Source organism: Podarcis melisellensis, assembly GCF_964234715.1.
Source record: "Podarcis melisellensis genome assembly, chromosome: 3".
Taxonomy (NCBI): Eukaryota; Metazoa; Chordata; class Lepidosauria; order Squamata; family Lacertidae; genus Podarcis; species Podarcis melisellensis.
The window spans coordinates 102,482,702-102,510,027 of record NC_138530.1 but is presented as its reverse complement, the minus strand read 5'-3'; the positions used below and the strand labels follow the sequence as shown (position 1 = coordinate 102,510,027).

Below are 27,326 nucleotides of genomic sequence, written 5' to 3'. Positions count from 1 at the left end.
ATGCTAGCAATATTGAATATGAACCTATGTTATGGAAACCTCTGTGTCGTAAACAGAGTCCGTTTAAAAGCAGATTAGGCTTAAGAGAAGCAGATATCATGTCCCATTTCAGTCATGGTGAACCACTAAATTTCACTGGCTACCACTCTGGTTATATTCTGTGCTGGTTATATTCTATTCTGTAACAATGTGGGAAGCTAAATTACATATTTTTATGTGAAGAGATGTTAGTGAAATGAAACTCTTATTCAGAACGCAAACCAGGAACAAAAATCATCATGTATGTAACACCTGTGAAGTAAGCAACAAATGTGAGAAATGTAAAGAAAAAGAAGGTACCTTTTTCATATGTGGTGGGAATGTAAGAAGGTAAAATGCTTTTGGGAAATGATTTATAATGAATTGAAGAAAATGTTGAAATATACATTTGTTAAGAAACCAGAAGCATTTTTACTAGGCATTACAGGTAATGAGATAAATAAGAAAGAAAAGAAGTTATTTTTATATGCAGTGACAGCAGCAAGAATATTGATGGCCCAGAAATGGAAACAGGAGGAATTACCTACGATAGAAGAATGGATAACTAAAATGATGGACAATGCAGAACTGGACAGAATGACAGGAAGGATCCGGAATCGGCGAGATCAAAGATTTACAAAGATTGGGAAAAGTTTATCCAATATATGCAAAAACTGAGTGATAATAATATTACGTTTGTAAGCTTTAAGGAAGCTCTGTGAGGGGAAAGGGTTAAAAGGGCAGAAATGTGTAAAAAGTAACAATAGGAAGGAATGGCAGACAAATTGAGGGAAGTCAAAAAAGAGAAGTAAGATGTAATTAAGATGTATGGAATGTATAAATTTCCTTTTGTATTTGAAAACTAATAAAAATATAATATATATATTTAAAAAATCATCATGGTTCCATACCTGGAAAGAAAGAGAATGGAAGGCAAGCTGCCTTGAGACCAGGAGATTGCCAGTAGACAGCCATACCGGCTGCAGTGTGACGATAGCCTTACATTTTTATGCATATAGGAAGATATAAGCATAACAGTTGTTATCATACTAGGACTGGGGAAATCCAAGTTCTATCCTGACTCAGCTCTGAAGCTCACTGGATGATCTTGGGCCAGTCATGACCTTTCAGCCTAACTTACCTCACAAGTCTGTTGTGAAGACAAAATCGAGGTGGGTGGAACCGTATATTTCAGCTTCTTGGAGGAAAGATGGAGACATAAATGTAATAAGTTTGATGATGAGAAAGGAACCTTTTTCTACAGCCAGACCATAATTTGAACCAGGGCATCCTCTTCTGAGTGCACCAAGTCTTTTCATCTCCACAATCAGAGGCCAGAATGAACCACTTCCCCTTCCTTTATACCTGATGAATAAATGGTTGGGATTCCAGGTCAAAAATCTTCATGAAGTCCTGGCAGGCTTGAGGCCTGAAGCCTTTCTGTTTAGGCTGAAGGCAATTCACTGGTAATATATGATGACCCACATTTCCCTGGCTTTGGTGCATGCCTGGGAATGCAAATTTGCTAACTGAGATTGCTGAGCAGCTGTCAATAGATGGCTCAGCAGGTCATAAATTTTAGAAGGAAGCCTTGGCCGCCCACTTACTGTGTGAGAAATAGCCTTATTTCTGCTACTTCTCCCCCTACAGCTAACTCGCAAAAAAGCCCCTACCCATTAGCAATGACCATCAGCTAATGTATCATCTCCTTAGAAGAACACCAAGCAAATTACTGGCTTTTTTTCCATTCCCAAGGAGACAGGAATGATGTAGTGTTGATTCTCCAGGCAGAAGTTTATACATTTTCTGCAAAATGAAATGGAAGAGGGTGGGGTGGCTGACAGATCTTTGCAGTGTAATCTTGCACTGACAATATGGCTTCCTGTTAATATGCCTATAAATAAAGCTTCTTCCCACCCCCTCCGCAAATTTTCATACTTGCTTGCATTTCATACTCTTATCAGGACAGATCTAAATTGCTGTTCGCTAATGATGTGCAGTAATTAAATCCAGCTATCCGGAGCTGGCCTGTGTAGATTGCAAACATCCCCCAAACAGTTGAAATTTGGAGAAGCAGCTGCCATGGAGACACAACAAAATCATTCCCTGGAGTTTCCCCCCACCTACCCACCCAAAGGTTGTTTAAATTAAACTCCATAACTACTTTCTAGATTACAATTAGCACACAGACTCGCCATACTCTTCCTTGTGGTTACATTCCACTGAGGTCAATTCCTGGCAAAGTTTACAATTTAAATGAAGGCCCGTGTTCTCGTAAGGTAAGGTACCCTAGAACTGGTCTTTATACTGGTTAAAGGTAAAGGGACCCCTGACCATTAGGTCCAGTTGTGACCGACTCTGGGGTTGCGGCACTCATCTCGCTTTATTAGCTGAGGGAGCTGGCGTACAGCTTCCGGGTCATGTAGCCAGAGCAGCGCACGGAAACGCCATTTACCTTCCTGCCGGAGTGGTACATATTTATCTACTTGCACTTTGACGTGCTTTGGAACTGCTAGGTTGGCAGGAGCAGGGACCAAGCAACGGGAGCTCACCCCATCGCGGGGATTCGAACCGCTGACCTTCTGATCGGCAAGTCCTAGGCTCTGTGGTTTAACCCACAGTGCCACCCACGTCCCTTATACTGGTTACTTGTTAATAAATTCACCTCCCAAACCCTCCAAGCACACCTATTTTCCAGGGACAGCCCTGGATTTACAGAAGCCATTTCAGTTTAATCTCAGAATGTCCAGCTTTTCCTTCAGACTTTTCCTCTGTTTTCATCAGAGAAATGTTGGAGGGTAGGACCTCAAAGTGGCAACCACAAATGTATATATTTATTTTTATTCATTTGTTGGTCTTGCATTTATACCCCGCCTTTCTTCTGTCATTTGCACATCATGGCTTCCTCTCTCTCCTCCCCCCATGTACCCCACACCCCTAAAATTAGTTCAATGGGGATTGGAATAGCCCTCAGAACAGCCTGTGGGGAGACAGTCCTATTCTATGGGGACAGCCCTATTTACAGTAATCAGGTGGCAACAATATTCCAAAGACAGATGCAACCAACTAAGTTCCTGTTAAATATGCATGCTTGCAAATGCCTGTATGCCATGTGGTTATTGGTCCAGAGGGTCTTGCAAACCCTTATTTGCTAACCCTGAGGCTATTTTGCTATAGCAACATCCCCAAGTCCCTGATTGTCTTTGCTTATATTGATGACCGCCATGATTGTTGAAATAAGGCTGTCCCAGTTATGATAGGGCTGTCATACGTACCGTCGTATGGCAAGAAGGGCAATTTTTTTAAAAATAAAAAAATGCTATGAAATTTCTTTGACATGCCCCCTCCTCAAAAAAGCTCAACTTTTGGGAATATGGCAACCCTATATTTTTTAAATATATATATATATATTATTAGATTTTCTTCCAACCATACAAAAGTGAAAATCACCATAACAGGCAGACAAGAGTAACAAACACACACAAACAACTATATGCCAAAACAATTTCAAATCCAAAAATAGGGATTCTCTGAACCCCGTGACTTCCCTCCTCCCACCCCTGGTTCCTTAATTTTTCTTTTCAACTGCATATTGTTACTATTCCCCCAAAAAATTCACCCAAGTTTCCTTATTACGTCTCTAAAATTACAAGTGTTCTTTATATCCTGCCAATGTGTTAACTTGTTTACAACACTTTTGCATATGTACAAGAAACATTTCCCATTCCTTTCTGAATTTCTTGTCATCTTGATTCCTGAGCTTTCCAGTTAATTTTGCCATTTTGGCATATTCCATTAACAAGTTAAGTTATGATGCTTCTTCCCAGCCAGTGGCGGAGGAACGGCGTGCGGTGGGTGCGGTCCACCCCGGGTGTCATCCCTGAGGGGGGTGACATCACGCCGCTGCCCCCCTGGGACGCTCACCACTTGCTGCTGGCAGTGCCCCCACGAGTGGCTAGCCCCGCCCCCAAGTGCACAGCTCCAGGTGCCAGAGCAGCTAGCTCCGACTCTGTTCCCAGCCTCCCTTTGGGCAATTCAAAGCTGACCCTTTCCTTTCATTAAACAGTTTTGCTCCTTGACAAGTGCAAGGAGACATTGAAATTGCCTTCCTGAAAAGTTACTGGTTTGTGGAAGGGGGCCTCTCATGGGCTGGAGGTGGCATCAGCATAAGATGCAAATCACATATTTGATAGTCTAGGACATGGGTAGGCAAACTAAGGTCCAGGGGCTGGATCTGGCCCAATCGCCTTCTAAATCTGGCCTGTGGATGGTCCGGGAATCAGCATGTTTTTACATGAGTAGAACGTGTCCTTTGATTTAAAATGCGTCTCTGGGTTATTTGTGGGGCATAGGAATTCGTTCATATTTTTTTCCAAAATATAGTCCGGCCCCCCACAAGGTCTGAGGGACAGTGGGCCGGCCCCCTGCTGAAAAAGTTTGCTGACCCCTGGTCTAGGAGCTGCTCACTGAAACTGATTTTGAATGCTTCCAGGTGCATATACCTAGCTACAAACCAGGGTTTGCATATAACAATTTTGCAAACTAACTCCCACCTAATCTCCTTCACTGCTGCATTGCTGTACCATCTTATTTTACTTTGGGTAATCACCGTCCAGTTATATACACACACCCCATAATACAAATTAGAATACACATGACACCCATATGCACTGAAAATTTGTTGTTGTTTTTCGCAACTATACATTGAAGCAGCAATGGGACATTCTGTTCCCTCTACTGACTTGATTAGCAATATCATAAGGTGATGGTAAACATAAGTTGTTTCTTTGTTTGTCTGCAGTCCATCTGACTGGGTTGCCCCAGAAACTCTGGGTGGCTTCCAACAAATGAAAACACAGTAAGACGGTAAGACAGTTATGTCTTCCTTTTGGTTAATACCAGCAGGGTGTTGCTCCAGTTCAGACGTCTGATGCCAACCTCCATTAGCAAACATTCCAAGCTGAACAATTATTTTTGTAAACCTGTTTGGGGTGGGGAACAGGGAGACGCAGGTCTGATTCTGAATCTAGTTTGCTGGCATTTGTAACAGTGCTGTAACACCAGGAGTCCTTTCCATTCCAGACTGTTGTTTAACCCCCTTTTCGCCACGGACAGTATGAACAGTTATTAGTGTTACAAGAGCTCCACCTGCATTCGGTGACAGGGACAACAAAAAGCTTTATGAAATAGGCGAGGATTTCCGCAGCCAAAATGCCTGCATCTGCTCTAGGATTTGTGGCTTAAGGTGATAAATAGGAAGATGGGAAGGGTCTCTGTACCAAGTCAGGACATTTTGCTCACCTGGCCTTGTTTTGCCTATTTTGATTAGAAATTGCTCTCCAAGGTCCTAAACAGGGAGCTTTCGCAGCACCTACCAAGTACAGATGCCAGAAATGTTTTCATGTTTGCTTTTATTAAAGGTAAAGGACCCCCTGACAGTTAAATCCAGTCACAGAAAACTCTGGGGTTGCAGCGTTCATCTTGCTTTACAGGGGAGCCGGCGTTTATCTGCAGACAGTTTTTCCAGGTCAGGTGGCCAGCATGTTTAAGCCACTTCTGGCATAACAGAACACCAAAACCAGAGCAGCCCATGGAAACGCCATTTACCTTCCTGCCCGAGCGGTACCTGTTTATCTACTTGCACTTTTTGCGGGTGCTTTCGAACTGCTAGGTTGACAGGAGCTGGGACTGAGCAATGGGAGCTCACCCTGTTGCGGGGATTCGAACTGCCGACCTTCTGATCGGCAAGCCCAAGAGGCTCAGTGGTTTAGACCACAGCACCACCCGCGTCCTTTGCTTGTATTAGTATTTCTAATTACTATTTAGGTTGTTGTTTGCAAGCCACTTAGAGGTTTGTTTGTTTTTCATTGACTAAGCAGTACATACCTTTTGCCAAACAACAAAAATAAAATAAGTGTAAAGTAAAGAGGGGAGAAGACAAGCTATGCCAGAGTTCAGCGAAACTTAGTGTGATCAGTGTGAATTGGCTTCTTTTAGATGAGAAAGGAGACACATGAAAGTGCTTAGTTCACCCAATTTTCCAGACTGACAAAAAGGCAGCGCTATAATTTAAAGGTCTATAAAGCTTAGAAGCTCGCACATTCATTAGAGGAGCTTGTAATTTAAATAGTCAAGTCCTAACTTATTTTCTGGGAACAATACATCAAATTGCTCTCTGTGAGAAAAAGTTGCAAGAGCCTACCATCTTTTGGAAGCAGTTTCATGTCCGTTTACCTAGGAGCAAGTCCCATTGAACTCATGGGGCTTACATCTGAGTAGACATGGATAGGTTTGCCTTGTGTTTGCTTTTAAAATTGATCAAATTTACAACAAATTTATAAATATAACACTATTCGATAAAAAAATTGAAAATAATAATCTACTGCGGATCTATAAGAAACGGTAGCCAGTTTTGCTTCCTTGCTGTCATATTCTTGTTCAGCATGACAGAATCTATAAGAAATGGCTACTATTATCTCAGAGGCATGACTTTTGTCAAAAAATGGTTGTGCGGAGTTATGACAATAATTCAATTTCTATTTAATTCCCAGGAACTGGTAGTTAGAAGCAGTGCTTCTTTTCTGGGGGTAAACAGGGTAAACACATACCCCAAAATATTTTGTGAATCTAAGTTTGGCCTCATTGAGGGACAGTATTTCAATATGAGTAGGAAAATGAGAGTACCCCTAAATATATATTTTTAGAAAAAAGCACTGGTTAGAAGAATGCTTGTCACACCCACTATTCAGAATCTTCCACCTGAGGCAGCTGCCTTACTATACCTAATGATAGGGATTGCCCTCTTCAAAATATCCCCCAAATACCCTATGGGAATAGTGATTTGCCAGGGACAATAGCCAGAAAAAATAAATACAAATAGCCAAAGTATTTCATGGAACCTCTTCTGTTTACTACAATGTTTGGTTCCTCCATTCTGGACCATGAAGAAGAAAATATCCCCAATCCTTTAAAAAGTATTTATTTCCCATCCTTAGAGCACCCAAGGACACCAGAGAGGGTGGAGTAAGACAACTGCTCCCATATTTTCTCATGACACTTTCCCCCCTGAAGCTTCTGCTATTGTCCATTTTCGGAAATCAGGTTGAGAACTGGAAGGATCCTAGCTCATGCCATGACTCATACTACCCATCCTTGTGTTGAAGTGTCAGGCATACCATGAGATGGCTCTGGGCCCGCAAAAGATTTCACCCAGGAGGTGATAGTATGCTCCTTTGATACCAGACACCAAAGCCTGACGTCTTTCCATTCCACTCTCCGCCTGAAACTACATTTCTTCATCTGCCCCCAAATTCCTGCTGCCAACTCTAGTTTATTTGGGAGGCCTGGCAGCAAAGATATCAAAAGCTATCCAAACATTCTCTCAGAATGCCAGTCCGGTGTTACTGGCACCAGTCCTCCGAGATCTTCTTCCACCAACAACTTGCTTGTCATTCAAAGTGTTCCCTGCTAATACTTGGGCAATGTCTGCATTGCTGGAGTCCTGCTGGCCTGGTATGGGAGGAAGGTAGAGTTCACTCTTTAAATCAGGAATGGATTGAAAAGTTTGATCTAAGAAAAACACGTAGACCTATAGTAGATTAAGGTCTGGTTAAGTACAACAAGTCCCCCCCCCCTTTTGTAACATACAGTGGTACCTTGGGTTACAGACGCTTCAGGTTACAGACTCCGCTAACTCCGCTAACTCCGCTAATAGTACATTGGGTTAAGAACTTTGCTTCAGGATGAGAATAGAAATCGTGCAGCGGCGTGGTGGCAATGGGCGGCCCCATTAGCTAAAGTGGTACCTCAGGTTAAGAACTGTTAAGTTGTGGGTGAACATATCAGACAACACAGCGATTCTTCAAACAGCTCTTGTTTATTCACAGGCCAGGACAGAAATGAACTGATGGGTTCAGTCAGCCTGCTTATATAGAGCTCCAGTACAATGTAACTGTAACAATTTTCTAAAACTATCCAATCACTGAACGTCACTTTCGATCCCTTATTTGCATAGCTATCTACAGTATCTCCCTGCTGGCCCAGGGTGAGAACTTCAGTACATAACAAGAACAGTTTCAGGTTAAGAACGGACCTCCAGAACTAATTAAGTTCTTAACCTGAGGTACCACTGTATCTTTGTTGTTGTTCTGTTTTCTACATGGGTACTATTTCTTGTTTCTTCTTCTTATTTGTGTCTTCTCTTGCTCTGTGCTCTCTGGGGTTTCAGACAGGAGTCTTTCAAAGCCCTACCTAGAGTTGCTGGGGATGGAAGCTGAGACCTTGAACTGTAGTCACAGAGCCACAGTCCTTCCTATATGCCCTTCCAGCTTAGTCTTTCACCTCAGGGGAAAGTCTCAGGGAGAGCTCTGTAGGCTCCTAACCAGCACGAAGGCCTAAACTTGGATAAAACCCAGTCAATGAAACAGTGAGTGTGAGATGTCCGAGTCTGAAGGCATCATAACACAAGTGTGCTCAGAACTGTCCAGCAGCATTGGTCTGCCACAACAGCTGCTGGTAGAAAGATCATGTTGCTTCTTCCATGGGGAACAAGCATTCGAAACTTGCCCACATGAACTCAGCTGGGGATTGTTTGGCATGAATTGAAAGCAGCAGGTGCCTAGATGAAAGGACTTTTAAAACAGTTACAGTCTTTGCTATCGCCAGCAGCCACAAACAATTCTGCTGTAACAAATCATTAAAGGAAGCATGGAATGGGGTGGGGGATCTGTGGTCCTCCAGATGTTGGTGGAGTAGATGTTCCATCATCCTGAACCATGCTGGATCCTGATAACATCTGGAGCAAGTGTTCTGGCACTGAGCTACGGCCTCAACCAGTTAATGCCAAAAATGCCTATGTGGAGCCTGAACTCCACAGTCAAGATTCCACACATGGAATATTCCAGCCTTTGACAATCTTCCAAAGGCTGTAGACTCCAACTCCCATCAGTCCCAGCCAACATAGCGATGGGAGTTGCAGTCCTAGGTCTTTTGACTCTGTCGGGTTTGTAGTACAGTGGTACCTCGGGTTATATACGCTTCAGGTTACAGACTCCGCTAACCCAGAAATAGTGCTTCAGGTTAAGAACTTTGCTTCAGGATAAGAACAGAAATCGTGCTCCAGCGGCGCGGTGGCAGCAGGAGGCCCCATTAGCTAAAGTGGTGCTTCAGGTTAAGAACAGTTTCAGGTTAAGAACGGACCTACGGAACAAATTAAGTACTTAACCCGAGATACCACTGTATTGACATTTCAACAATTGTTTTGACAAATCTGTGCTTATTAGAAAAGCCTTTTGCAGTCCAATGCTCTGCCACATTTCATAGGTGGTGGATCGTAAGTATGCAAGGGTATTTTGGGAAATGATATATGATGAGATAAAAAAAAAGATGTTTAAAATGAGTATACCAAAAAAACAAACTAGCAAACCCTGAAGTGTTTTTATTAAGGATTATAGGGTCAGAAATCCCCCTAAATATGTTAAAGTTGTTTATGTTATGCAGCAGCTAGGATTGTATATGAACAGAAATGGAAGGAAGAAGTTCCTACCAAAGATGAATGGATAATGGACTATGCAGAACTGGCAAAATTAACAGCAAAATTAAGAGGATCTAATGATGAGTGTTTTATGGAAGAAAGGATGCCTTTTTCGGAATACTTAAAGAAATATTACAGTATGATGAACTCGTGAGCAGGTTTTGAGCCATGAACAACAGAAATAATTAGATTATAATATTGTGATTCTGATTTAATAGATAAAAGATAGCAGAAGGGGAGAAATAACAACTCCTTTGAAAATGGGGTGGCAAGGTGACAAAAAGAAAAGATGTGATTGTATTTTGATTGTTAAAAATATTGAAACTTAATGGAATATAATTGGGAGGGGAAAGAAATGCCTTTTGCAAATGCTCATTTGGAAGAGAACTGTATCCTTCTCAACAGACATCCTTCTGACTTTGATTACCGGATCAAATCTGAGGTTGTCATCTCTGAGCGCATCAACATGGCCCACGCTAGGCAACACTTCACTGACGATGAGATGCATTATCTTACATCCAGACATTGCAACATAGTAAACAGGGAAATTACATGGTACCCCTAGCTGATAAACAAGCTAAGAAGGCAGGATTTGTATTAGACTACGACTGGAAAGTGTGTTGGAACATGCCTGCAAACATGTGGTAAGATAGCATTTCTAAAACATTCCATGGATAACAATTAGATTTGCCACAGTGACCTAGAGGAGTCTACTTCTCATTGTTAGCACGGCTCTGTTTACAAAGAGTCTGGTCACAAATTTTAAATCATGGCTTATGGCTAAGTATTTCATAACACTGAATTATTGTCTGACAACATTCATTATCAGGATTTTACATCTTTACTCAAAACACTCAGTTATCGGGGTTGCTGTCTCCACTATTCTTTCAATCTTTGATCTGTGGCTGTAGATTAGTAAAGGTAAAGGGACCCCTGGCCATTAGGTCCAGTCGTGACCAACTCTGGGGTTGCGGCGCTCATCTCGCTTTACTGGCCGAGGGAGCTGGTGTACAGCTTCCGGGTCATGTGGCCAGCATGACAAAGCCGCTTCTGGCGAACCAGAGCAGCACACGGAAACGCCATTTACCTTCCCGCTGGAGCGGTACCTATTTATCTACTTGCACTTTGACCTGTTTTCAAACTGCTAGGTTGGCAGGAGCAGGGACCAAGCAATGGGAGCTCACCCCGTTGCGGGGATTCGAACCGCCGACCTTCTGATTGGCAAGTCCTAGGCTCTGTGGTTTAACCCACAGTGCCACCCGCATCCCTTGGCTGTAGATTAGGGTTTCCCAAACTTGGGTTTCCAGCAGTTTTTGGACTACATTTCCCATCATCCCTAGCAAGCAGGACCGGTGGCCAGGGATGATGGGAATTGTAGTCCAAAAAGAACTGGAGACCCAAGTTTGGGAAACCCTGCTGTAGATCAAGGGCCTTCAACTTTTTAAAATCGAAGACTCACCTTTAATCTGAAACTGCAATGGGGATTTAGTTTAAAATACAACAGCTGTTTCTTCTATAGCAGGGGTAGAGAGCATGGTGACCTCTGGGTCTTTTGGATTACAATTCCTCTAATTCCTGCAAATTGAGCATGCTGCCTGGGGCTGGTGGGAGTTGTATGTCACAGTGTCTTGAGGGCACCGTGTTGGCTGTCCCTGTTCTATGCCAGCCTGCCACTCTGCTTCCCAATCCTATCCCAGTACTGGGAATAATACATATTTGCTCCACTCTTCAGAGAACTCTAACACTGCACATGCCACTTATTTCAATGATGCTTCTCCTGCTACTTGAGAATGAATTAATGGCCTAATTTGTGCAGTCCTTAATGATGTGTCAGTGTGGTGCTAGCCCGTTGTGCAAAACAAAGAGATAGGTTGGGGGCTTTATTCCTCTAGATTCTTGCATAGTATGATTCTTGATGGTGAAGAAAGGCTGTTTCCGAACAGTCAATAATGACCCATCATGGTAGTTTGGTCAGAAAAAAAGCTTGAGGCAAAATTTACTGCCTTTCATAGAATCATAGATTTGTAGATTTAGGAGGGACCACAATGGTTATCTATCCCAATGCCGAAATATTTTGCCCAACACAGGGCTCGAATGCATGACTCAGAATTAATTTTGGAGAAACAGAACCTACGCAGGGCACCCAAAGGCGTGGGAGAAGTGTGGCAAGGAAATGGTCGACGTGAGAGGGAGGGAGGGTGCTTGGCCTGCTGCCACCGCTCCGCTCCCTCCCGAGCTCCGCTGCTGCGGGAGGATGAGGGTACTGCTGCGGGATGGGACGGATCTGGGTAGGGCTAGGCAGGGTGCCCGACGGCACAGGAGGAGAAGCGCAGAAAGGAAAGGAAATGGGTGGGGTGCGGAAAGGAAAAGCTCTGCCCGCAGTGCTGGGTGGAGGCGGACTAGCCACCGTGCTGCACCCACAGCACTGGGACCTCTGTGCCCTTACCTGGGCTTGCACGCCTTCCCTGCATCCATCCACAGTGAACAGATCTCCCCTCTAAAAGTTCCTAGGGAGGGGGATGTCCAACTACAGCCTCCAGGGCTGTCTTTAGCATTTGGTGGCCCCCAGAATTTGGTGCTGGGGTGCCCCACACTCCTTGTACCCTGGGTAAAGATGGCCCTGTTCCTATGTACCCTACCTGTAGATTTACAAAAAACATATACAAGTCTTCAATCATCTAGTCTTCCAAGGAAACAATATTCTCCAAATCCGGCTTGCAATTCCCTACTTCCAAGAAGCAGGAAACACAGTCACGCACAGAGAATATCCTGAACATTTGTTAACTAGGACAACAACAAACTTAATCTAGTTTGATGTCCTAGCTAATAAAAACAAACGTTAGCCAGTTCATTTCTTGCCAGCTTTGTAGGGATGCTGTGTTTTTGAGGCACATACTAATAATCCATTGCCAGCTTTCAGTTGATGTGTAACTGTGGATTTAAGCCTCGCTGACCACATTGGATGGGATCCTTCACCACTTTCTTATTATGATCTCTTCTCAAACTTGGCGTGTCAGAGCACACACGTTTCGCAACACGGCTAATTATTTAGAAATTGGATACACCAGGTGAAACACACTGTATCAACAAACCCAGCGGTTTCTTTTACAGGAGAATCCTGGGTCTCTGAAAAAGAAAAAGCGGAGAGCCTTCAGGAAAACAGAAGGAATAGTACAATAGAGTCAGAGAGCAAATGGAACCTTTGATTCATTTAATTATTTCTCAAAAACCCAGCCAGCACCAGCAGCGTTGATAGCTCTAAGCCAATGAATCAATTACGTGATGCTTCTGGAGCAAATTTTTTCTCTCTTTGCATTTTTCACTTAATAAGAGGGCAGGATATGACCTCTTGGCATTTCTGGGTGGATACATCTGATCCATTCACTTCAAAGATAACAAGTATTGTTCTTTTCATATTCTAAAACATTCTGCATGTGTTTTCCTTTGCCCATGTGCTTGCCAGACAAAGATAGGATTCCTGTGCCTTTTAAAGTTAACACTGTCCAACTAACCAGTGGTTAAACCACTGGTTTCAGTGGTCTGGATGCAAACCAAGCATGCAGAAAGTGCCAGGTTCAACATCTGGCATCTCCGTGTATGCTGGGTGGGCCCGTGCCTGTAACATAGCTGTCAACTTACGGATTTGAAAATAAGGGACCAGCAGCCTCAAAAATAAGGGATCAGCAGCCAAAATAAGGGATTTTGCTTAGCTTATACATCAATCCGCCACTGATGGAGCCATGCTGCTTTGGCTGCGACTGACTGTGTTTTGCAGGGGGTTGGACTAGATGATCCTAAGGGTCTACAACTCCCACCAGAAAATACTGTAGTGACAGACAAAACTGATGAATGATGTCGAGATGGCAAAGCTTACAGGCAGAATTAGAAACCAGGAAGAGGACCTATTTAATAAAGAATGGGGAAAGTTTATAATTTAGTTGAAAAGCTATTGTAAAGAGTTACATACATTGGTAGGATTGACAGAAAACTTGTAGTGAAAAATTGAACTATGGATGGACAAATGATCTATAAAAATAGAGTTATGAAAGCGATGCAGAGGGGGAAATCGCTACATTAAGATGTTGCACTGGTTGGAGGGGATGCTAAGCAGCACGTCGGGGCTGCTGTCATCCCAGCGCAAGGAGTTCCATCGGCCCTTCCCTGCCCGAGAGAGGGAGGGAGGGAGACTCTCGCCCACACTGCCCGCGAGCCTGGCTTGAAGTGGTTGCGGTGCCGCTGCGGCCGCTGAGGCGCTGCCCTTCTGCGTCCCTCCCCATCCCCTCCTCTTCCTCCTCCCTCAGGCCGCCTCCTCAGCTGCCACCGCTGCTGCCGCCTCCGGCTTCCCCTGGCAGTGCAGCGGAAGTCTTGCAAGAGAAGGGCTGCCCACCCGCCACCACCCATCTCCTCATGACACACCTGAGGGGGGAAAGGGAGAGACAGAGATGTGGCAGCTCGTGCGCGTGCTCTCTCTCGCTCTCTCAAGGCAGAGGACCCCAAGCCGCTGCTTCTCGCCTGAGCCGGGCGAGGATGAAACCCAGAAAATTTAAGGGACATCATCAATCCGGGACAGCAGCGGGACACAGCGCTGGGATAAGGGAGTTTCCCGCCAAATAAGGGACAGTTGACAGCTATGGCCTGTAACCTTGTAGAACAGCTGTCTGTCAGTATAGACAAGGGTTTCAAAAACTGCTTTTGGACAAAATTTCCCATCACCCCGGCTACTGGTCCTGCTAGCTAGGGATGTTGGGAGGTGTAGTCCAAAAGCAGCTGGAGACCCCAAGTTTTGGGTGGATTGGTGTAGACAATAGTGAACTAGGTGGACCGACAGTCTGATGCTGTACAACTTAAATTCCCAGGTGACAATAGCTATTTTACAACGGAGGATTGCCTTGGAATCTTTGCTGAATCCATAGTTCCATGTGTGTCTTGGCCCGAGTTTGCCTCTGCCTGACTAAGCTGGGGTGTAGACTGGGCAGTGCAAGGTTAGGAGGCAGGAGGGTGGGCCAAACTCTGTGCCATAGACTGGCCCACAGGATCCAAGCTTCAGTCTGGTCACCTAAGGAGTATGTATGAACAAGCAGCAGAAACTGTTTGTGGCAATCAAGATGTTCCTATGCATTAGTTTACCCATCTGTATTCACAAGAGTGTTTCTATTTACTCTAGAACATCGGTTTAGTGTCAACATTATGTACTGTACTTCATGAAACATACTATTTCTACCTTTAATGCTTTACAAATGTATGAATAAATAAATAAACAAACTGCACTGTGCATAAAGAGGAAAGATGTTACTAAACAGTCTAACAGACCCAATCTAAATTGCACTGCTCATTTGCTCTTATAATATATAATAGCATATACAGGTAATTTGATCTACGGGGCTATTTGCCTTTCAAATCTCAATTTTCATAGTGCTTAATACTTTTATTCAAAACAGAATGATGAACATTATACATTATAAACACAACTCATTTAAAGTGCTTCAATATTTTCCCCTCCATTCATTCTGGTGTATATTCAAAAGGCAACAGAGGTAAGCTTACTGGCTTGGCAAGTCTCTTGATATGGCTTAACTTCTCCTCAAGAGATATTTGTTTTGTGGGCCTCAGTTACCCAAGAGAGAATGAAAAAGACATAGGATAGGTTCATATAAAAAGAGAAAAACAATTTAAAAGCACTTTCGTCAGCTGTCTAACTGAATTATCAAAATACAGAATCGAGTTGGAAGCAATCATCTCGTTCAGGTGTGCAGAATCTTTGGCTCTCCAGTTGTGGTTGTTGTTGTTGCTAATTAAATTTCAATACCACTCTTCATCCAAGGATCACAGGCTGGTTTACAACATAAAAACACAAAAATATGTAACATACTAACAAAGAAAAACAATAACCCTTACCACACACAGTTTAAAAGGCCACATAGACTGCTTAATTAGCCAAAGGCCTGGGAGAAAATTAATGGGGTTTTTTCTGGCACCTAAAGATATGTAGTGAAGGCATCAGGTGAGCCTCCCTGGGGAGAGCATTTGACAAGAGGGGAGCCGTCACAGAAATGGCCTGTTCTTGTGTTGCTGCCCTCCAGACCTCTGACAGTGGAGGCACATGAAGAAGGGCCTCAGATGAGCACTGCAGGGTCGAGGTCGGTTCATATGGGAAGAGGTGGTCCTTGTTCAGTTACAACTCCCATCCTTCCTGGCTACTGACAACGCTTGCTGGGACTGATGGGAACATCTGGAAGGTCAAAGCATTCTCCATGCCTGATCTAGTTGAATGTCTTGCAAGAAATCCACCACCCAGTTGTGGCATCTGCTCAAAATCCTATAATTATGTTCATCTTAATGTTTAGTCCAAATATAACCCTTCTTTTGCAATTTGAACCCATTGGTGCAGGTCATATTTCTGTTCCTTTTCCTAACCCTCTTACAAACAGCATAGGCATCTATATCAAGGGCTTGACATCTATAAAGCTGCAGCTTTTAAATAAACTCACAAAATGCTCGTGAACGTTGTCAGAGATGGATTTACGGGGCTTTTAGCTTACACTGTTCCATATACAACTTAATCTCTCCTCACCCAAAGTGATAGCAAGAAATGCAAAAATTTCAGCTTGTAAAAAGAAGTCTGCACCTACCTTAGCCCTAGGAATGGAGCTGAAGAGACGAAAACCAGATGCCATGATCAAAACTCCCACATTCCCCCCCCCCTTTTCCTGCTACGTAACAAGCTGCTCCTGAAACTCTGGGGGCTATTGAGCATAGTCTCCAATACACCACAACAAACTATGGTCAGAAGAGAAAATCTAGTGCTTCTCATGAAGAAGCATTTGGACACCCCATACACATATAAAGGTAAAGGGACCCCTGACCATTAGGCCCAGTCGTGACCGACTCTGGGGTTGCAACGCTCATCTCGCTTTATTGGCCGAGGGAGCCGGCGTACAGCTTCCGGGTCATGTGGCCAGCATAACTAAGCCGCTTCTGGCGAACCAGAGCAGCGCACGGAAACACCGTTTCCCTTCCCACTGGAGCGGTACCTATTTATCTACTTGCACTTTGACGTGCTTTCAAACTGCTAGGTTGGCAGGAGCAGGGACCGAGCAACGGGAGCTCACCCCGTCGTGGGGATTCGAACCGCCAACCTTCTGATCGGCAAGTCCTAGGCTCTGTGGTTTAACCCACGGCACCACCCACGTCCCATCTACACATATAAATACCATAAATATGGGGCAATATGGGTCTGGGGGTAAATGCTCTATGTGCCCTGTAGCCAATCAATCCAGGGGGTGAAGGGGTTTTTTGGCATATTTTCTAGAAAGTTGTTTCAAGGAGATATTTCAACCAAGATGATTAAAGGTCTGGAAACCAAGCCACATGAAGAATGGTTGAAGGAGCTGTGTATGTTTATAGCCTGCAAAAGAAGAGGCTAGGAGGAGATACGAGAGCCATCTTCAAATATCTAAAGGGCTGTCAAATGGAGGATGGAGTAAACTTGTTTTCTTCTGCTCCAGGACTCGAACCAATGGCTTCAAGTTACAAGAAAGGAGATTCTAACTAAACATCAGGCGAAACCTTCTGACACTAAGAACTGTCAAGTAGATAAATAGGTACCACTCCAGCGGGAAGGTAAATGGCGTTTCCGTGCACTGCTCTGGTTTTGCCAGAAGCGGCTTAGTCATGCTGGCCACATGACCCGGAAGCTGTATGCTGGCTCCCTCAGCCAATAAAGCAAGTTGAGCGCCGCAACCCCAGAGTAGGCCACGACTGGACCTAATTGTCAGGGGTCCCTTTACCTTTACTAACTTTCTACATGTGAAAAGGATCTAGGGGTCTTGGTGGACCACAAGCTTAACATGAGTCAACAGTGTGATGCAGCAGCAAAAAAAAAGCTAATGCTATTCCTGGCTGCATCTACAGAAGTATAGCATCCAGATCAAGGGAAGTCAGTCCTACTGTATTCTGCCTTGGTCAGAACACAGCTGGAATACTGTGTCCAATTCTGGGTGCCACGATTTAAGAAGAATACTGACAAGCTGGAATGTGAGCAGAGGAGGGCAGCCAAGATGGCCAAGGGCCTGGAAACCAAGCCATATGAGGAACAGTTGAAGGAGCTGGATATGTTTAGCCTGAAAGTCTGACTGCCATCTTCAAACATCTTAAGGGCTGTCACATGGAAGAAGGAGCAAGCTTGTTTTCTCCTGCTCTTGAGGTAGGACTCAAACCAATGGATTCAAGGTACAAGGAAGGAGATTCCAACTACACATCAGGAAAAACCTTCTGACACTAAGAACTGTTTGACAGTGAAACGGTCTCCCTTGGGAGATTGCGGACTCTTCTTCCTTGGAGGTTTTTTAGCAGAATTTGGATGGCTATCTGTCATGGATGCTTTAGCTGAGATTCCTGGATTGCAGAGGGTTAGACTAGATAACCCTTGTGACACCTTCCAGCTCTACAATTCTCTGATTCTAGGGACAAGGAGAAGCAGTTAAAACTATTTCCAATTAAGAAAAAAAAGTTATTTTACTTTACCCAACCACCTTACTAAGTCCGCTCCCTTTATCCCCTCTACCTCTCAAATAATCAATTTGCCCCAAATTATGTTGCATGAATGTATTCCAACAGTTTGAACTACAACTGTAGTACAAAACAAAACAAAACGAGATAGCACTCTCACTTTCAACAAAATTCTAGGCTTGCTCTTGAAACTCCCTGAAAAAAAACAAACATAAGGCATCTTTGATCAGATCCCAGCTGCTCTGCAGTCAGAACACACACAAGCCGTTCATTGATTTGCTGCTTACAAATCGGCTCTCTTTGCCATAATGAACCAGCAGGCAAGCTGTCAACCGAGGGCGCTGGGCCAAAGCCTGCTCTGTCCAACCAGATGCAGAAGGCTGGTGGAAGTTCTTCCTGAAGAAAAGTCTGGCATAGTCTGTGTTTCAGAACAGGCTTGGTTCTTCACTGCTGGTAGATTCGTTTTCTTGAATGTACTGGAGGATATCAACTTCGCCCATGGTCTGAGCCTTTACTTCAGTTGGCTTTGTTTTGGGGGCTGAGGAGAATGGGGGTTTTGCATCAGTTACTGCTGGCTTCTTTGGCAACGCTGGCTTAGGTGGTAGCTTGGGCTTGGAGCTTAGTTTCCACATCTTCTCAAAATCCTCTTCCACTCTGAGGAGGAAGAACAAGTTCAAAGACGTGAAGCAAATCTTATTGTGGGGGTGAAGGAATATTTATTTTTGGGTTAAAGATGAAACTTCTACTTCAAAACCTCACCAACACATAGTAGTAGTAGTAGTAGTAGTAGTAATAAATCATTTTTTATTTGTATACCGCCTTTCTATCTTACAATACTCAAGGCGGTTAACAAGCTGAAGAAACAAAAAATGTACATCTTATAACAATCTAATGCAATACAAAAATGTGATAATAAAACATAACTTTAAAATAGGCAACCTACATCAAAAAAGTAACATTCAACAATCATTAGAATAGTATAAAATTTTATTTATACCCCGCCCTCCCCAGCCCCGACCGGGCTCAGGGCGGCTAACACCAGGTATAAAACAATTGATTAAAATACAACTTAAAAACAAGATTAAAATACAACATTAAAATGCAGCCTCATTTCAGTAGAAACTCAAATCAAAAACTTTTTGGGGATGAAAACGTCATATCTAAGGCCAAGGCCAACTATCCAGACTGGTCCTACATTGGCCTGGAAAAAAGCCAAGGAAGTCCCCAAATAGGAGTTCCATCACAGAAGGAGAAAGGAAAAAGGATAGATAGGAAGGGGATCAAGTTGATTCCAAGCCAAAGGCCAGGTGGAACAACAGTACTCCTGCTACATTAGACTTTTCATACAAGTTTCACTTTATCACGTAAACCCTGGGAAAAAAATTGGGTGATTTCCAGTGCCCTAATTCTATCCACAGAAGGATTTCTGCTTGTGCAAAGGACCTTCTCAAAGGTACAGATTTAGGTTTGGTCAAACTGTGTGCAGAGCCTTGGGGGCATTGTAACCAGTGCTATTTTCCTAGAAAAAGGGGTGCCGGGGCTCACCACGAACTTCTCCTTTGTTCTCTTAGAATGGCAGAGAGGTTCCAGAGCTGTGAGCTCCGGCTGAAAAAAGGCCCTGGCTGTAACAATGATGTAGAATGGAAAGCGAGAGGCACCAAATTTTGGCAACGTGCAGGGTGCCGCTGTAATTTGAGACTCCAAAATCCACCACTGTTTCTCCTCTCTCCCCACCCCCACCTTCCCCAAATCTGCTCCAGAGGGTTGGGAAGAACACCTAGAACAGATTGAAGGGTATGAGGGGGGAAAGTTTTCTGTTACACTGATGGAACAATAAAAAGAAGAAGAAGAGTTTGGATTTGATATCCCGCTTTCTCACTACCCTAAGGCGTCTCAAAGCGGCTAACCATCTCCTTTCTCTTCCTCCCCCACAACAAACACTCTGTGAGGTGAGTGGGGCTGAGAGACTTCAGAGAAGTGTGACTGGCCCAAGGTCACCCAGCAGCTGCATGTGGAGGAGCGGGGAATCGAACCCAGTTCACCAGATTATGAGTCTATTGCTCCTAACCACTACACCACACTGGCTCTTAGCACTACTTTGCATACAACTCGTGACTCCTATGAAAGAACGAGATACATCAAACCCAGGCCAATAGAGAACAGTGTTTTCTGATATTTTATGCACGCTCCGTAGAACACAGGAGGCAAAGTAACTATCTGAAAAGTTTAAGAAAAGGAAACAAAAAGTGTATCTCGTTGTTTATAAGCGTTATAAAGAAACATGGGCTTATGCTGTCTATTTTTAATTTTAAAGGTTTATAAAGAGCACAGAAACCCACATTCTATTTTTAAATTTAAATATGTTAAGTTTGGTTTAAAAAAGGAAAGCATGTGTTAGAACTTCTTGTCATAATGCTGTAATGGTTTACTAGCAGCTGGGTTTGCATGGAAAATATGGGCACTTTCTAAGTAGGTCAAATAAGCTAGAAACAAGAAGTTGGTTGCCATGCCAGTTCCAAAGATTCAGCATCTCCACCACCATTTAAAAAGAGAGCAAGAAACAATTATATTTGTCGTAAGAAAATACCAAAGGATCACACCTCAGGGATCAGGAAAAGAAAGAGTGGTTCTAATCTACACCACAAGTTTCCCTATTCTGCATAATGGATGGATGAGGTTGAATCCTGACAAGACGGAAGTAATGTTTTTAGCAGACAAGGGGTAGGCGGGTGTGGGGAACTCCCTGGTCCTGAATGGGGTAACTGTGCCCCTGAAGGACCAGACGTGCAGCCTGGGAGTCATTTTGTACTCACAGCTCTCCATGGAGGCACAGCTCCAGGGTGGCTGTCTACCAACTCCATCTAGTCTGCCAGCTGAGACCCTACCTGCCCCCAGACTGTCTTGTCAGAGTGGTACATGCTCTGGTTATCTCCCTCTTGGACTACTGCAATGTGTTTTACATGGGGCTACCTTTGAAGTTGACTCAGAAACTACAACTAAATCAGAATGTGGCTGCCAAACTCGTGACTAGAAGTGGCCGCCAGGACTATATAACACCAGTCCTAAAGGATCTTCACTGGCTCCCAGTACATTTCCAAGCAGAATTCAAAGTGTTGGTCCTGACTTTTATTGCCCTAAAAACAGCCTCGGCCCTGTATACCTGAAGGAACATCTCCACCCCCATCGCTCAGCTCCGAGGTTCAGCTCCTCAGAGACCTTCTGGCAGTTTCATTGTTGTGAGAAGCGAAGTTACAGGGAACTAGGCAGAAGGCCTTCTCAGCAGTGGCACCCTCCCTGTAGAACACCCTCCCACCAGATATCAAGGAGATAAAGAACTACACAACTTTTAGAAGACATCTGAAGGCAGCCCTGTATCAGAATGTTTCTAATGTCTGATGGTTTCTTACGTTTCTGTACACTGGAGCCAACTGCTTTGGCACCCACAATTTGTGGGGGCTGCCCTCCAAGTCAATGCGCAAAATTGAAGCCTTTCATTGCGGGCACCCGCAATATTTAGCACAAGATGGCACCTATGTTTCTATATGTTTTGGAAGCCACCCAGAGTGGCCTTTTTCTTACTTTACCAAGGTGAAAGAATCAGTATAATGTGATGCATATTCATCTGACAGATGAAGAAGCTGTTTGCAGTGGTTTATGTTTAATTCAAAGGTTGCATAAGGTGGTGTTTTGCCCATACAGACAAAATGTCCATCTTTGATTACTGGGGGTGAGAAAGAAGAAAAACAAAAGATGGCAGCTAATGACTGTGTGTGTTCTTCCTTCTCAAATATTCCACTCCAGTAACAATCAGGCTGTGCCCTGAAGACATCATGCCTTAGAAGATCAAATGTGTTGCCAATGCATAAGACAAATTTTTTACCTCCGAGTAGATTAAGGTAGGTGTTGCTGATGTGACTTGTTAATAAAAGTACTCTTTGTATAAACAAAGGAAGGCCCACAATCACATATTCCAAGGGACCTCACACAGTGGATTCCCCACCCCACTCACATTAGTAAGTAATCATTAAAGCTTTCGGAAAGTCACTCAAAACATGACTTTTGGCCTGGACATTTTGCATGCAAGTGCATTCTTGTAGTTAATGAAATGTGAGTCTGTAAAATCTCCCGGATCGCTAATAAAGTGCGCCATTTATTCTAGTCACCTGAAATTCTAAATCATGTTATCGTATGTCTTTAACCTGCAAATAATTGCGAAGCCAAAACTGACCATAAGGATTTGTGCTATAGATGATGAGTAAGGTTGGTGCCACAATGGACAAAACTATTAACAATGGGTATTGTTACTCAGAGTAGGCCCATTGAAATCAACAGACCTCACTTAGTCGTGTTCATTCATTCCAATGGGTTTAACGCTGGATAAAACTAAGTTGCATACTACCTCGTTCACTATGAATCCTAAGGCCTAAGGGTGGCATCCAGTGAACTTATGCTGCTCACCCAACAACCTGTACAACAGAACTTCCTCTCCGTCTCCCTTTGTACCATGTGCCCCCCCAAATACATTGAGGGTTCCCAAACCCCTCCAGAGCAGATTTACAGGGTCACAAGGGGGGGGGGGAGTTCTGTTACACAAGTGGAAGTTCTTGCACCAAAAAGACAACTTTGTTGGATACACCGTAGCACTGAATACACCTCAACGCTCAGGCTTCATATACAAGTTATTTGGGGTTTTTTGTTTTGTTTTTAAATGCTTTTTATTGACTTGTTCCAAAAAAACTAAATAAAACAATCTTTACAGTCATTTTTACTGTCATCTTATTTACATTGCGTAGAATCACGCCTCGACTTCCTTCCTTCCCTCCCAGTTGCGGTTTTCTTAATATACATCTTCTCTTACAGTTTCTTCTACTTTTCTATACAGGTCACAAGAGTTATGTTAACCCTGCTGTAGTTCTTAAATTTCTACAGTTGATTCCTATATACGTTACAAATTTACCCCATTCTTCTACAAACTTTGCCCCTTTTTGGTGTCGAATTTTATATGTCATTTTCGCTAATTCCGTATATTCAAAAAGTTTAGCCTGCCATTCCATAACTGTTGGGATCTCCGATGTCTTCCATTTTGGGGCTACAAGAACCCTAGCTGCTACCATAGCGTATTGGAATAATTTATGATCCTCCTTTTTTATTTTGTCCCTAGTAAGAATGCCTCCGGTTTTTTTGGGGAAGTGTACCTAAAAAGTTTCTTAAGTTCATATACAAGTTATTTGCATCATGCGTTAAAAAATACAAATTCTTAGTAAGGGCTAGATCAGATACCAATTTACAGATAAAGAAAATCAAAGTCTCAGGCTATCGTTTAGCCTGTTGACATTTCCAAATGCGAACCCTTCCAGCATAAGAGTTGCTACATGTTTGTTGCTCTGCAAAGCTAGGGAACACTGAAGACCCTACGACTTCCGATGCATCCAAGATTAATACCGTACCTCAAGAGCTCCTCAGTGTCCTCCTCAAGGCTACCGCTTAATGCATGTTTCGTGCTTGCACAGGCGGTTGGCAACAGCAGCGAGTCACCCAGAGTCACCAATCCACCAAGGTCTGGATCTTCAAACAATTTCAGATCTGATAATTGAACAAAGAGATAACAGCTACATTTGACTTGTACACAGCAGTAGCCTGAATATCGGATCCTCCAAGTGTCCCTGTTTTCCAGTCCCGGATTTACAGAAGCCATCCCAGTTTCTGATTTGATCCTGGAATGTCTCATTTGTCCTTAGGATGTCCCTATTTTCATCCGAGGAATGTTGGAGTGTGGGGGACGCAGGTGGCGCTGTGGGTTAAACCACAGAGCCTAGGACTTGCCGATCAGAAGGTCAGCGGTTCGAATCCCCGCGACGGGGTGAGCTCCCATTGCTCGGTCCCAGCTCCTGCCAACCTAGCAGTTCGAAAGCACATCAAAGTGCAAGTAGATAAATAGGTACCGCTCCGGCGGGAAGGTAAATAGCGTTTATGTGCGCTGCTCTGGTTTGCCAGAAGCGGCTTGGTCATGCTGGCCACATGAACCAGAAGCTATATGCAGGCTCTCTCGGCCAATAAAGTGAGATGAGCGCCGCAAGAGTCGGCCATGACTGGACCTAATGGCCAGGGGTCCCTTTACCTTTTTATGGAGATATGGGACCCATAAGTAACTATATAACCTTTAAAATACAGGCAGGTTTTTAAATATCTGATGTTTCATGATATTCTTATATATGTTGGAAGCCACCCAGAGTGGCTGAGGCAACCCAGTCAGATGGACAGGGTATTAATATAATAATAATAATAATAATAATAATAATAATAATAATAATAATAATAATAATGGATGCCCCTATTTTAATCAGAGAAATGTTGGAGGGTATGGAATATTGGCTTCCCGTCTTCCACCCAATGGGCATAAGCCACCACTGGTGACCTCATTCAGCTTGATTCTGAATGCGTCCTCCCCACTGCTGGTCTGTAGCCACTGGAAGAATATCCCTAAGGGAATGCAAAAAGAAGGAGATAGGGGTCTTCGCTTTTAACTCAACTCAACCATTGGAGTCATCACACATATCTAAATGAGTGTACTAAGGCATTTTCCATCCTGGAATAAATAACCGTATGCACAAGCTGGCAAAGAATGATTTGGAGTTTTGCAACTAAGCTTTGCGAAACTTTGGCACATGTTTTCGGAGCGCACATCAAGGAGCTGACTACAAATACGCTTACTTTTTTCGGCTGCCAATATCCTCTTGCTGCCGCTGAATGAAAACCCTTTAACTGAGCCAAACAGTCCTTCATCGGGAACAGCTTCTTCGTCAAAAATCGTTAACTTGGGCTTCCCGTCTTTGACTGGAGGAGGTGTGGGTTTCTTAGTCTTTTTTGATCTAAAGGTTTAAATGACAGCAGAAAAATCCAGCAGACACTGTTAAGAGTGTTTCTTTTCCAGGAACAGCCACCCTGTGGACTTACAAATTGAATTTTGGGGAGGTGGGAGATTTGTGGCCTGAAGGAGGTGCCCTTTAACATTCTCCCCCATGTCTCTAATCAAAAGCAGCTATTAGCCTATTAGCGGCAGAGAGGAAAACACGCTGGCACAATTCCACTCGACAGCTGCTTTTCTGAGAGAGAGAGAGAGAGAGAGAGAGAGAGAGAGAGAGAGAGAAGGGAAAAAATAACAGTGGTATTTCTTACTGTGCTGGAAGATAAGAAGAAAGCAGTACAGAACCCTGCAATGTGCTCCTAATGGTATGAAAAGAACTGGCAGCCAAAATTGTAATGGAAGACCATTCCAAAAAGAGAGCCTTCTCTGTGCTTTCTGGAGAGGGAGCCACGGAATAAAGCTCATGTGAATCCTGCAAAGGATGCACGATCAACCCCAAGATGTTATCTTAAAGTAGGCTTTCCATAGTACTGATCCATCAGGCTGTTTGAACTGGAAGGGATCGAAGCTAAATAACGCAAGGTCCGAACGGCCACCCACTGTCAAGCCTTAACAAAATTCTCCCCAAAGCTTGTGCTCATTCCAATCAACGTCATATTAGATTTCAATAGCGATCCACCTTAGCTTTGGACACAACTGCCACAGAACTTCTTGAAATGTTGCAATGATCACACTATGCTCTCCTTATTTACCATTGACACTTCCACTTCCCAAATCTGATGATACTGGAGGTTTCAAGTGCAGAAGAAATTGGCATATTAATATTCTACAGCTTTTAAAACATGTCTTTGGGAAGGGGGGAAGTTGTCGTTTTGCTGTTTTGTTATACAATGGTACCTTGGGTTACATACGCTTCAGGTTACATACGCTTCAGGATACAGACTCGGCTAACCCAGAAATAGTGCTTCAGGTTAAGAACTTTGCTTCAGGATAAGAACAGAAATCGTGCTCCGGCGCCACAGCAGAAGCATGAGGCCCCATTAGCTAAAGTGGTGCTTCAGGTTAAGAACAGTTTCAGGTTAAGTACGGACCTCCGGAACGAATTAAGTACTTAACCCGAGGTACCACTGTACTTATTTACTTGTCTTTATCCTATATTTTGTTCTGTGAACCGCCCTGAAATCTTATGATGAAGGATGATATATAAATCTTAATAATAATAATAATAGGGCAGTCACAGACACTTAAGGTCAATGGAAGTTTTTTTTTAAAAAAAAACAACCAACCAATAATCCATCTGCAAAGTCGAATAATTTGCTGGTTTAGTGACACATCTATTTTTAGATATGCTGAAATAATAAAGACACTCGCACCCCAATTAATACATTTTAGCTACATTTCTGTGTGTGTAAAGGAAGAAATAAAAGTTGTGTGTGTATCAGCATTGGCAGTATTTGCAACCATGTTTCATCCTGCCGATTCCCTTCTATGGAAGGGAACCTCACATGAACTGCTCAGTGACTAACATTTTACCAGCGACACGGTTCTCCTGAGGTCACTTCAAAACAAGGAGGCACCGTTCCCACGAATCTGCATTGAGAAAGTAAGTGCCTTCTCTCCCAACCTATTGCAAAAAAGAGTATCTGTCAGCAGTGTAAAATGTACAAATGCAAAATTGTAGGGATTTGTGGGAGAGATGAATGGCGAAGCCAGCTGCAGCCAAAGGGGGATGTCTGTCCTGCTCTGAATAAGGGTAGCTGCTGAGTCAAAATCCAGTAAGAGGGATTAAACTGAGGAAGTGAAATTGATCAGAAGTGCCACCGAGCGCCCAGCATGACGTCACCACAAAGAGCCAGGAGAGCACAATGTTCCGTGGGAACAGACAGAAGCCCTCACAATTCGCCCTGGCGCTGGTTTATTAATAGCACTGTTTGCAGCTTCCCTGAAGTAGCCCTTGCTTTTCACAAAACTGGGCCTTTGTCAAACTTACTTCAAGAGGCTTGTTGCTGGTGGAGAGGCAGAAAGTTGGCTCTGCCAACATCCCAATGTCGTTTTTACCATTATTGGCTCATTGGTGCTATTTTCCGGAAGCAAAATAGTGGTGGGTTCACAGAACGCATTCAAGGTCTAATGCTGCAATTCTCAAACTTCTTTTTCTCTGGGTCAGAATAAAAATTTGCTCACACTACACAGATTTTTTTTTTAATTGATAAGAAATACCTTGGAAAGCGAAAAGGAACAACTCTTAGCAGTGATTGATTTAAAAGCATAGAACACAACCACAGTGGTACTTCGGGTTAAGTACTTAATTCGTTCTGGAGGTCCGTTCTTAACCTGAAACTGTTCTTAACCTGAAGCACCACTTTAGCTAATGGGGCCTCCCGCTGCCGCCGTGCCAGCAGA

General features: G+C 43.5%; 2 protein-coding genes across 3 annotated transcripts in view; both read right to left on the bottom strand.

Annotated features, from left to right (window-relative positions):
- Positions 1-27,326, bottom strand: part of LDAH (lipid droplet associated hydrolase) — a 285,265-nt gene that overhangs the window by 90,789 nt on the left and 167,150 nt on the right. The gene's annotated exons all lie outside the window — the stretch shown is intronic.
- Positions 14,953-27,326, bottom strand: part of HS1BP3 (HCLS1 binding protein 3) — a 38,728-nt gene continuing 26,354 nt past the window's right edge. The window contains exons 5-8 of one of the 2 annotated variants that reach the window (XR_014166940.1): positions 24,770-24,927; positions 23,506-23,641; positions 17,819-18,712; positions 14,953-17,116 (exon numbers count right to left, since the gene is read on the bottom strand). Coding sequence is in view for 1 of the 2 variants with exons in the window: in XM_081906463.1 (XP_081762589.1) it covers positions 18,484-18,712; positions 23,506-23,641; positions 24,770-24,927 (523 nt within the window). In the remaining variant the exon portion in view is untranslated. Of the gene's footprint in view, positions 18,713-23,505; positions 23,642-24,769; positions 24,928-27,326 lie in introns of both variants that reach the window. The other variant, XM_081906463.1, reaches the window with a different exon arrangement.